Below are 12807 nucleotides of genomic sequence, written 5' to 3'. Positions count from 1 at the left end.
ATTAGTGTTGCTTTATTTTAGAGTTGAAAGTTTGAGGAGGGTATAATTTTTGATTGCAGGCAATTCACCCCTCTCTTGCCGGTCCCCGCTGCACCAACAGTAAATAATTTAATCTGGGGTAAAAGCAAGTCATTTATGTCTTTGATTCGTTCTATGGACATTAATGTCTTTGATTTGTTCTATGAAACAGCTAAGTAAGGTGTGACAATTTTCTTAGCAATTGAATGCTCACTGTGCTTGCTGTCGCACGAACCATTTTCCCTAATGTATGGAATGGATGTTCTTATTTGGTCTTTGTGACTAAATTTTGCTCTGGTTTTTGTGAGTTGATCTTTATAAAGTCTTCGTGGCTTATTTGGTCTTTGTGACTAAATTTTGCTCTGGTCTTCGTGACTTGATCCTCATAAAGTCTACGTGACTTATTTAGTCTTTGTGACTAATTGCGCTCTGGTCTTCGAGATATGATCACCTTGTAGTCTATGTGACTGACATGGTCTATGTGACCATATGATTTGACTTGGACGAGTGGGAGATGTTAAACGTTGCATCAGTTGCAACGTCGGGAAGATGAAGGGGTGCCCATTCACCTTCATCTTCCTCCTTTGAAAGCTGCCATCAAGGCATCGGTTGGTAACCGATGTCTTGCTTGCTATATATGATGGCGTCTAAGGCAATCAGAATGAGAGGTGCGCAAGTGAAGCGGAGGTGACCAGAGAGTTTTGGGAGGTGATCAGCGAGCAGAGGAGAACACCCAGAGGTTGAGATTTGGTTCGTGAAAGAGTTCGAGGAGGTTCCGTGAGGTGATCTTCTCGGCGACAGCGGCAACCTCTTCATCGACCGGTGTCTTCGGTTGCGGTTCTTCGGGAGATCACTGTGAGTGGTTACCGTATTATTTTGTTTCTGTTTCATGCTCTCAAAACTACCAACACTACTAACTCTTGAAATAATGACTGACACATGAAGAAGATATTTATCTCAGCTATCCCGAATAGAACTCCTCCATCAAAGATAATAGAAAAGGTGGGGTCAAAAAATTGAAAATGGAGCTCCATCATTTAGGTGGCTCGAATTGCAGCGTTTCGATTTAGCTCCAATTTCTTGGCATTTTGAATTGAATTAGGCTCCGTGCTCTGTGATAGACTTGAACTAATATGATATCGAAGTAGTCCACAGGAGAGGTATTAAAGAGAACAGAAAAATCTACATGTAAAAAACAATGAGGGGGAGAAGGGAAAGATGAACTTCATGCAGGCATCTCAGTGTTTGGGATTGAATTAAACATCATCTTGAGATCACTAAAGAGAAGCTTCAGTTAGCTGCTCCTTTGTGATTCAGAGGATCACAACCACAAGGAATTGGAAGGCAGAGAAGTGAATAGCTTCAGAGGACCAAACTAGTTGCTTGAGCTGGATATTGGCAATTACTTTTCAGCTGGAAGATGCAACAATATATCACTAGTGACTGAATGATTAAAGTGGGGAGAGGAAAGGATTGTATGTTCACGTGCGTGTTGCATTATAACTATTACTACAACTACAAATACAACTAGATTTTGTTTTTAAATAAAGTGCAGAGGAAGCAAAGACCAACTTCCTATACGATCTTCCCTTGTGGTGCCAAAACTAATTCTAGTATTCATTTTTAAGGATTCAAAGCTAAGAATCAGGAATGACTGCTCAGTCAATAAAATAGACAATACAGAATATAGTGTTTTATGCTTATCAAGTGGCCGAGCCCAGATTGTTGAAGATTTCAGACTCTTGTCCCATTATTACTAGTTAGCTGAAATTGGATGTTATAGAAAGGAAATAGAAATCAAAATATTTGATAAATAATTATTTCCCAACTTAATTTTTAGTTAAATGACAACAATATTTTTAAAGTATATAAATTAATCTTTTTTAATTATTTAAATATAAATATTGTATCAAAATTATTTTTTTATAATAAAAAGTTATATAAAATTAATAAAAATAAAAATAAAAAATTAACAAAATTTATATAAATACATTAAAATATGTATAAAAAAATTCTAGAAATACAAATTATATAAAAATATAAAATATTATTTTAAAAATAAATATCACAAAATGTGGTGATAATTATGTAAAATAATAAATTTATTAAAGTAAAAAAATATGGTGGTAATTATGTAAAATGATAAGTTTTTTAAGGATAAAACTATTAATTTTTAATTTTAGACCATAAATAAAAAAATAGAAGAAAAAAAAAACATTATATTCTTACTTCCCGCCTTTGGGTCGCAAATACTCAAAAATATTTTTATGTAATTAGAATTTAAGAACTACTTAGTAGAAGTTCTACCAAATATTCCTTTAAAAGAAGATTGAGAAAACTAATTGCGCGTGATATCTTAAATCATAAGTCCAAAATCAAAGGTTAATTCAGTTTAATTGATATTTTATTCTAAACATGAGAAATAAATAAATATATTTTTTAAAAAAAAAGAAATAATAAACAATGTTGTATTTAACCATGGAACAAATTAAGAAGTCTGAAACACCACAAAATAAACAGCTAATTTGGACACAATGGATCATTCATTAGCAAACGCTAAGCCGTATTTAAACAACCAATTGGGAAGAACTCGTTGGTCTTTTGACTCGTTCAACCCCACAGCTATTTTCTTACGTATTTTTTTATTATTATTATTTCATTCTTCTGTTTTTAATCTTTGTGGGATGCACATAGCCTTCTCCGCCCTCTCAATTTCATCGTCATCTTCTTCTTCTCCCCTCAATCTCCCTCGATATGCGCGCTAAGAGGGGAGGAGGAGGTGGAGGAGGAGGAGGAAGCATTATGTTAATTCACTGGCAAAAAAGTTTCGATTTTTAATTTTGTTCCTCGATCCCCTTTCAGACCCATGACCTCCTCGCCGGCCAGATTATGGTGGCGTCGGGTGATGGGGACCGTGAAGGATAAGTGGAGCGTGTACCTGGTCAAGACAGTGGGCGGTCGGCACTACCTCCGGCGGAGGCCGGAGGTGGATGCGGCGGTGATCCGGGCCACGAGCCACGACGAGATGTCGGTGGACTACAAGAGCGCGGGGCGCGTGTTCACGTGGGCGCGCGCCGCCCCCTCGTCGCTGATGGCACCGTTGATGTGGGCGGTGGGTCGCCGCGCCTCCCGCACCCGCTCCTGGCCCGTTGCCCTCAAGTGCCTCCTCCTCGCCCATGGCCTCCTTCTCTGCTCCGACGACGCGCCGCCCTCCGCCCGCGTCGGGCGTCTCCCCTTCGATCTCTCCGACTTCCGCGACCGCTCCTCTGCTTCCCCCGGCTTCTCCGCCTTTGTCCGCGCCTACTTCAACTTCCTCGACCACCGATCGCTCTTCTCCTCCCTCGGAAGCGCCGCCTCCCCTTCCCCCGCAGCGGATCTAGAAGACGGCGACGACGACCTCGAGGGATTGAAGCGGCTCCAGGTCCTGCTCGACCTCCTGATGCAGATCCAGCCGTATGCCGACAGCATGGCGGTGGGGCTCGTCCTGGAGGCCATGGACTGCGTGGTGATCGAGATCTTCGAGGTCTACAGTGGGATCTGCAGCGGAATCGCCCGATTCCTCGTCGGCGTGCACGGATCTAATTCCGGCGATGTCGACAAGAGGGTGAAGCGCAGGCGGGCGATGGGGATCCGCATCCTGCGGCGAGCGGCGGCGCAGAGCGCGCAGCTGTCGTCCTACTTCGACCTCTGCCGCTCCCTCGGCGTGCTTAACGCGGCTGATCTCCCCCGCGTCGAGGGCATCCCGGAGAAGGACATGAACGACATCGAGGCGCTTATGCTGGGAGGCGCACCTGCTGCGAATACAGCGGCGTTTACATCGGCGGCGGAGAAGCAGGAGGAGGAAGAAGAAGAAGGCAAGAGGGCAAGAGCGGCGTTGGATTCGGCGACGATGATCAGCAGGAAATGGGTTGTATTCGACGACGAGGGGAATGTGGGCAACACGACGTTGCTCCGGTCGCCGGAGAAAAGTGGCCAGCCGGTGGAGACGCTGTGGTCGCTGACGGCGAAGCCCGGGCCGGCGATGGGGCCCCTCCAGTACGGCAATTTGATTGACCTTAGCTGACGTTTTTACTTACCCTCGGTCATTCATCGAAACTACCATCATGCCATTACAATGCACTCTTCAACTTCAAATCCGTCTCGTCTCTAATTCATGGCGTTGAATTTTATTTTGTATTTTTTGTTAGTAAAATTCATATATTTTTTCCGGAATATAAGAACCGAATTACAAGTTTGATTCTGATTACTTAACCATTTGTTTAATCTTTTATTCTTTCCAAATATTTTTAAATAATAATAAAAATGGCTAACTTTTAAAAAAAAAAAGACAGCGCGAACACATAATTCAATAACACAACACTATTGTATATGATAAGGGATCAATTTCGTCGAATTTTTTTTTTCTCATCTTCTTTTTACCTTCTAATTAACCTAACGGTTGATCTATAATTTATCTTTCTTCGAATAATTCAGAGATAGATTATAAGAAGCGTTTGAGATGAGTATATTCATTTTTTTATTACAATAATGATATTTTCATGTACTTATAGTTTGATTCTCGTGCTAAATAGTTTTGTATCCACTGTGCTCAAACTACTTGGACAGTTAGACTACCGTATCAAGATTCACTTGTGTTTCCAAATTTATGGAGGTTTGTTCGGTACCTAATTTATTCTTCCTAATAACATAAGATAGTAATGGGGGTGCCAAAGTGACGGATTTAGCTTTTTAATAACTTACCCTTCCATAAGTGAATTAGGAAAAGCCACTCAGCTCTCGGATTAATTAAATCCTAGACCCGGATATATGGATAAGAAAAAACATGAATTGTGTCACTAATAAAATTAAATCATTAACAATAATTTTGATAAGATAAGATCTTAATATTTAGTTGTTTTTATCACACCGTGTTTAATATAATAATATATAAATTATTTAGATCTTTGAAAATCCGAATAAATTATTTAGGTCTTTGAAAATCCGAATTGTTTGGATTTTCTAGTGTCACGTTAGAGAATTCTAATGGACTTCCCTATGTAAAAAATTATTTTAATTTAATATTATACTTATCTTAATAAAAGAAACTAAGAAAAATATATTTTTTAACATCGTCGGCTTAAAATATTTATAGAAGCTTCTTTGATCATAGTGTGCTTAAAATATTTATAGAAGCTTCTTTGATCATAGTGTTGTCAATTCTAAGATGTGGGACTAAAGAGAACTATATTTTTTATATAAACCAAAATTACTAATAAACCTTGGAATTATTTTTAGTGTGAATAGAAAAAAAGGACAGTAACGTAAATTCATTTTAGGCTTCACCAAAGTTAGTAAAGAGGGGAGATTTTTAATAAAATAGTTTTTAATTTAATATTATACTTATCTTAATAAAAGAAACTAAGAAAAATATATATTTTAACATCGTCGGCTTAAAATATTTATAGAAGCTTCTTTGTTCATAGTATTGTCAATTCTAAGATGTGGGACTAAAGAAAACTATATTTTTTATATAAAACAACTAAAGAAAATTACTAATAAACCTTGGAATTATTTTTAGTGTGAATAGAAAAAAAGACAATAACGTAAATTCATTTTAGGCTTCACCAGTTAGTAAAGGGGGGAGATTTTTAATAAAATAGTAATATATATATATATATATATATATATATATATATATATATATATTCTTTAAGGCAGTATATAAAATGAATTTTAGATCCAGTGCAACCTCGATTAAGATTTTGACCATTCACAACCAAAATAAAAACGAATTAAACATCAGAAAAGCTCAATTAACATTTCGCACTCAACACTAAAGAAATTTTTGATTTTAATTGGCTAAGGTTTTGATTGAAAATAAGAATCAGAAATAGTAGAATAAGCTAACTAATATATTGATTTATTTATAAACCTACAAATACATGTTCATATAAAATTTAATAATTATCTTTTATTATTATTTAAGTATTTAGTTTACCAATTAGCTTCTCATCCATCAAACTTCCAGGCCCTTTCCTTCTCCATGCGTTCCAAGTGTCAGCCACGGTTGGAAACCATGATTTTGACTGGGTTTTGGTTGCGTGATCAGATTGAGAGACCAAGACTTGATCAAAGCACAAAAGTAGCCGATTTCGAAGAAGAAAAGAATGGGATAGACATAGAATTTTTCCAACAAGCATCTTGTGCTCGTTCGCTTACATGGAGGGCCATGCATCATCCCCTATAAAGCAAACGCCCTTGCTTTCCCTCAACCCTTCAACTTAAACAGACATTTGTGCTAGTTCCTGTGATAAGCCTTGATTGATCGATCGATGGCGGAAGAGGATATCTGTAGGGGAGGAGTTGCCAACGAGCGCCAGTCCCTGGCTCAGGGTCACAACTTGATTCACAGTCAGGTTAGAAAGATCAAGCAAGAGGAGAAGATTGAGGATGGACTCCGAGCCAGGCACAACGCGCTGTCGGCCTTCAACCGACAGCTTGCGAGGTCAAGGCTCTCGAGGACGTGCATGGTTAGATGATGGATAGTTGTAGGGGGTCGGAGGAGGTCGTTGGACAGATTTGTAAAGAAGATAGAATAGTGTAGTGTTTCCATTTGTCGGGTCCAAGTGAAATCTAATTTTTGTCGCTCTCAGTTCTGCCTCTATCTATGAAAGTAGAATGACAACTTATGTTTACTTTGTTTGATTGCACTAGCAGAAAGGTAGGGGGAGGATGAAAAGATAAAAATAGTGATCAAAATCATTAAACCCAGCCAGCACTTCAATTTGTTCAGCTTGCTTAACCAATTTGATTTGTTTAGAAAGGCACAAAGCATATCACACTTGTCTTATTGTTTAAATAATGATTCCATGTACTTGCTTAGGGGCATTCATAGTTTGTCTATGCGATGATGCAAAAAAAAGTGTGTATGAATCAAAGGAAAGTTATTAAATGTGAATCCAATAGCAAACAAGAAGAACTAGATTGAATGGAGAACGAAAAGCATGGCAGATGTTAGGGAATACGTCTCCTTTACCGGGCTTGGGTAGGGTTGACACTGAGGAGCATATTATTCCCACCGGGGAGATAGGCCACGTTGGGTGTCTTGGAGAGAGTGGAAGCGATCTCGCGGGCAGCTTCAATTCGACGGAGCTCGAGAAGGCCAGTACCAGCAGCAGAGGTGGCATCAGAGATGAGCTTAGCGGCGTCGCTCTCACCCTCAGCACGAATGACAGCAGCACGACGCTCCTGCTCAGCACGGGCGACAAGGAACTTGGACCGCTCGGCCTCCTGCTGAGCGACCTGCTTCTTCTCGACGGCGCTGGAGAACTCGAAGCCATAGGAAAGGTGGGTGATGGCCACATCATCGAGAACTATGTTGAAGTCCCGCGCACGCCGGATGAGGGATTCTCGAACGAGGGCGGAGACATGGGGGCGCTCAGTCAGCAACTGGTCGGCGTTGAACTGGGCCACGACGGACTTGAGGACCTCGTTCCCTATGGAAGGGAGAACCTTGTCGTCGTACTCCGTGCCGAGGGAGGTGAAGATGGTAGGCAGGTGTGGGACATCGGGGCGAGAGAGGACGCGGAGGGTGAGGTTGACCATCTGCAGATCCTTGGTGCCGGAGTTGGAGGTGAAGGTATGCGGACGGGTTCGAATGTCGAAGACGAAGGGCTTCTGCAACCAGGGGACGAGGAAGTGGGTACCCTCGCCGACCGTCTCCGGCAGCACTCCCCGGAAACGATCGAACAGCACCGCCCGCTCGCCGCCGTCCACCGTGTACAGCGATGCGTTCAGTAGCGACGCGCCCACGCCCAGCCCGATCGCTGCCCGCGACACGTTCGTCAGGAATGACGCCACCGCCTGGCCACCACCCGCCGCCATCTTCTTGATTCGTGATCAACCTTTGAGATGGGAGAAAATGGCTGAGGAGGTAAAGGGAGGTTGGTGCTCATTTTATTGTGTAGAGCGGCGCCGTGGTAAAACCCTAACCGACTTGAAATTGGGACATGGGAGAACGAAGTTTGCTGTAAATCTTGATTTGCTGTCATGGCTGAGATACCAATTTTAGAAGGTAGAACTTTACCGCGAGCAGATTCTGGCTTTTGCCCTTATGCCCTCAATTCTGACCAATCAGAAAATTTCAATTACCTGTATGGTGAACTAGAAGGCTCACAGGATTGTTATTTCTAGCGTATCTGCCCATAATCATTTATGACTTGGAGGAGAAGAAAGGGGCAATTTAGCAAAAAGGATCTTGTCATAATGAACAATTAGTAATCAAAATTTTCACATAATTTATATCTAAAATTAGGGAGGTAAATGATTTGAAGCGAGTCAAAGTATTAAGTTCGAGTTTGACTCGTTTAAGTTATGTTTGAATTTGAATTTGGCTCGAACTTAAATTAAATTTTTATCACAAGGTTTGAATTTGAGCTTGAGCTCGGCTCGTTTTAAAATTACTAAGCTCGAGAATAATTCTAACTCGGCTCATTATTAGTTAAATTATTATAGTTAATGAGCCTAATTCCTTGTTCGAGTTTATTTTAGAGTTCATTTTCTGACTCGTTTTATAGCTCGTTTGCTCATTCTGCAGGTTCATTTTAGAACTTGAAAACCCATTTGAATATATATTCAATAAACTTAACAACTAAAATAATATAAACTCAACACATCATTAAATATCTCAAACTACTATATTAAATTTTCAAATATCAAATAAAAATAAAACCACCTTAAAATCCATTATCAAATGTCTTACAACACAATCATAGTTCAACTCCTCAATAAGTTCAAGTGAGAAAACAGAGAAGTTATGAAACCCATAAGAAAATGAATTGTGAAACTATCTCCGATAATCACTACCCTGCACATTCCATAAAAAAAAAGATAATCAATCCAATCAAGAAGCATATAATATATTTAAATTCTAAAAAAAAATAAACTTCACCAATTCAATGACGACAAATATTACGAGAACTTTTGATAGTTGACGGTAAGGACTTTAAGTCAAACGAATCTCCAAAAAAATCTCTTTAGACCCGAATTTTTCTTTTACGTACGCGTACCAAAAAAAAATTCAAAATATTAACATAAATAATCAAATAACATAAGTAAATTAGACATGTAACATATATAATTAATAAATACATAATTAAATTAGATATTGATTAACTTATTTTTTCTTTCTCTTGATTTGGTAATGAGCACATAATCAATTTTCTATGCAAAGTAACATTTGAACCATTTCTACTCTCAAATTGGCACAATATGGATCAATAACTCTACCACCTTCATTGAAAGCTGATTTAGAAGCCACAAAAGTTATTGGAATTGATAGTACGTCACACGCCATCTTTGACAAAATCATAAACTTTAAGTTGTTCATCTTCTACCATGACAATGCATCAAACTCATGATCATCTCCACAAGAAACAACTCCTTCCTCAAAGTACACCTCAAGCTCAAACTTCACTTGTTCAACACTGTCAACATTCTTAATGTAGTTGACAAATTGTGCTCTCACTTTACCTTATCCTTTTCCACAAAGGATACTTGAACCACTACAGATTTCTTTTGGAGTATCACCTTGAATATCTTTTTTAGTAATATCTATTCTGTGAGCCTCAACATATTCACTATACAACAAACGCAATATCTCACGAACTGTAGCAATGTGCTCAATTGCATCAACTTCAGAATAGATCTCTGGAAAGCAACATTCAATCAATTTCATCTTATTCCTTGTTTACTGTTGGATCGAGACACACATGAGAAGGGGGGAGCGGAGGGATGGTGAATCATGTGATTTTCAAAAACTCATTTTCTCAGTTTTAAAATTAAAGTATACGTAGTGGAAAAAGAAATAGACGAATGAAAACAAAGAGCATAGAGAGACAAGCAGTTTACTTGGTTCAGAGCCTTCGACGACTCCTACTCCAAGACCCAGGTTCCGCGGATCTATTGATGGATAATCAACTAAAAGCCTCTTCCGGTACCTCCGGAAGAGGAATCGAGTACAAGAATAGGGAAAGTGTAACAACCTACACTTTCCTTTTAAAGTAGTAGAATTAAGAAAGCAACACTAATAAAAGGTTATCAACAAATTAGAGAGCTCGGTTTGTTGCTGTCGATCTGTCGGAGATGATTCGGACATTCCGAAAGAGTAGCTCATAGGCAGACATACTTTTTAGAGTAGCAGCAGGAGTAGTTGGAAGCCCAGACAAATGCATAGTATCTCATAAATGTGTTCTATGTCGAAGCTTCCTTGAGCCTATCTTACATAGTTCTTGGAAGGTGCCTTCCATAGCCGTGGAAGGCGCCTCCAACTTGAGAAACTCGATGCCGAACAGCCTGATACTTATCTGCAACAAAGTCTAAATTTCATCTTGTGGAAGGCACCTTCCATAGCCTTGGAAGGCGCCTTCTATGAATAGTACGAAGGCACCTTCCATCAAGTTTGAAGGCGCCTTCAGATACTATTCATCTGAAGGTAAATTACTCCTTTGTCTTGCAAAATAACATTAGTCCAATAAATAAAATAATAACCTCCAAGACAAATGTTAGCACAATAATAATAAGCAGTATGAATTAGTCTCTATCCTCTTAGGACCAGGAACTAGTCAAAGTCTCAGATTAGGGATCCGAAATGGACCTAACCTGAATCGACGCCTACTGTTCCTTAATCGGGACGCATCCTCACAAGGTCACTCTCCTCTAGTGACTTTATCTTAACTTACCAACTTGCCAGTTTTTCCGTTCGCAGATCCAACTGGACTTCCTGCCAGATATTCGGTCAGCTCGTTGACCTATCTGGACTTTGCACCAGCTATCCAGTTGGCCCGTTGACCTAGCTGAACTTCGCACCAGCTATCTGGTCAGCCCGTCAACCTATCTAGACTTTGCACCAACTATCTGGTTAGCCCGTCGACCTAGCTGAACTTCGCACCAGCTATTCGGTCAACCTGTTGACCTAGCTAGACTTTTTACCAGATATCCAGTCGATCCGTCGACCTATCTGGTTAACTCCTGCAAACTTGGTAAAGTGGTTAGTTCACAACAATGCTTAACTTAACTCACTTGTCATTTATCAAAACCTGAGTTAGACTATTAGTGCAAACTGCATCAACAATCTCCCCTTTTTGATGCAATGACAACCTGGGTTAAGTTAGAAAAAAGAATATGCAAAATAAGTGAAAAAATGATTTTAGAGAAGTAGTTTTATTCTCTTGATCATTTTTAGGGTTAAGTTATTCTGATTTTCCTTTTGTTTACTAACTTAATACCTAACCCTCCACCTTTGTCATTCATCAAAAAAAAAAAAAAAACATGAGTAAACAAGTTAAGATAATGTTAAAAATCTTGTTCAACCTAATTGAAAAAGTAGTGACATTTGGTAAGAAAAATAAAGTTCAGAGTTATCGGTGGAGTTTAAAGAAAAACTTGTTTAAACTAATCAAAAAAATGAAGTTTGCAAAACACTTGTACTTTTTTAACCAAAGAAAAACAAAGTTGAAGGCTAAAAATTTACACTAGGTTTTGAAAGCTAACTAACTTTAGAGTTTAAGTAATTTTCAAGATCTACTAGCTTTTCAAAATACTAAGTTTTGAAAGTTTAAGTTTTAAGAAAAAATTTAAAAAAATTCAAGGATGAAACCTTTTCAAGAATGAAACTTGTAAAAGACTAATTTTTGCAAAGATGAAACTTTTTCAAAAATTTTCAAGGAAAACTTTTTCAGGTTGGTTTAAAAATAGTTTACAAAAATTAAAGTAGTTAGTTTTCAAAACATCTTTTCAAAGGATGTTTAAACACTAAAAAAATATTTTGAAAGTCATTTTTAAATATCATACCCTTGAACTTGATATTATTTAAAAATAATCTAATCAACTAGAAATTGTCCTTAAGTGTCTAACCGTTAGTTACTAACTAACTATCAGAGGATAGTAGTGTTCACTTGGTTAATCAAATTAAATAAGTTTATTCAGTTAGTGTTTAACTAAAATGGATTACTTAACCTGATCATTGTTCTGTTTGGTATTTTACGCCCAGACTTGTGTTGATGCACTGCTATAAGCATTTTAAGTCTAGGCAAAGGGCCTACACATCTCACGCCGTTCTAAGTTTTGGAATATACAATCAAGGGAGTCCTAATGTGTTCGTGAGATGCTCAAGTCCTAAATCTATAGGTGCATGCTTTCTATGGATTTGATCTACACTAAGACTAAAATTGATTTTGAAAAACTAAGAAAATGGGAATTTTGAAAAATATAAAAGGGGGTTTTCCTAGAATTTGCAAATCATTTGAAAACTATTTTTGAAGACAATAGTTCTATTCTATAGAACACATTCCTAGTTATCGACGTAAATTGCTAAATTCACTTTCAGTGAGGGTTTGGTAAATATGTCAGCTAAGTTAGATTTAGACTCAATGTAATTGAGTTCCATGTCACCTTTAGTTACATGATCCCTAATAAAGTGGTGTCTAATTTTGATGTATTTGGTTCTTGGATGATGTACTGGATTTTTTGTTAAGTTAATTGAGCTAATATTATCAATTAGTACTTTTGTATCTTTAAAATTTAGGTTAAAATAATCTTTTAGGGTGTGCATCATCCATAATAATTGTGTAACATATTCTCCTATTGCTATATATTCTTCCTTAGTAGTAGATAAAGCAACACAGTGTTACTTTTTACTAAACCAGCTGATAAATTATGGTCCAAGTAATTGACATGCACCACTTGTACTTTTTTTTATCTAGTTTGCAGCCAGCATAGTCTGAGTCAGAGTAACCTATTAGTTCAAAATTA

The 12807-nt window shown here is 38.3% G+C and overlaps 2 protein-coding genes across 2 annotated transcripts; one reads left to right on the top strand and one right to left on the bottom strand.

Moving 5' to 3' along the window:
- Positions 1-2707: 2707 nt before the first annotated feature.
- Positions 2708-4264, top strand: LOC121995557 (putative clathrin assembly protein At1g25240). Its single transcript, XM_042549278.1, has one exon. The coding sequence runs from the start codon at positions 2885-2887 to the stop codon at positions 4079-4081; it is 1197 nt and encodes a 398-aa protein (XP_042405212.1). The 5' UTR covers positions 2708-2884; the 3' UTR covers positions 4082-4264.
- Positions 4265-6905: 2641 nt separating this feature from the next.
- LOC121995556 (prohibitin-3, mitochondrial-like) lies at positions 6906-7989 on the bottom strand. The gene has a single exon (XM_042549277.1). It carries the CDS (start codon positions 7879-7881, stop codon positions 7030-7032), a length of 852 nt encoding a protein of 283 aa, XP_042405211.1. The 5' UTR covers positions 7882-7989; the 3' UTR covers positions 6906-7029.
- Between the last annotated feature and the right edge of the window lie 4818 nt (positions 7990-12807).

The sequence above is a fragment of the Zingiber officinale genome, chromosome 6A, assembly GCF_018446385.1.
Source record: "Zingiber officinale cultivar Zhangliang chromosome 6A, Zo_v1.1, whole genome shotgun sequence".
In the NCBI taxonomy this organism is placed as follows: Eukaryota; Viridiplantae; Streptophyta; class Magnoliopsida; order Zingiberales; family Zingiberaceae; genus Zingiber; species Zingiber officinale.
This window is presented reverse-complemented; position numbering and strand designations above follow the sequence as displayed.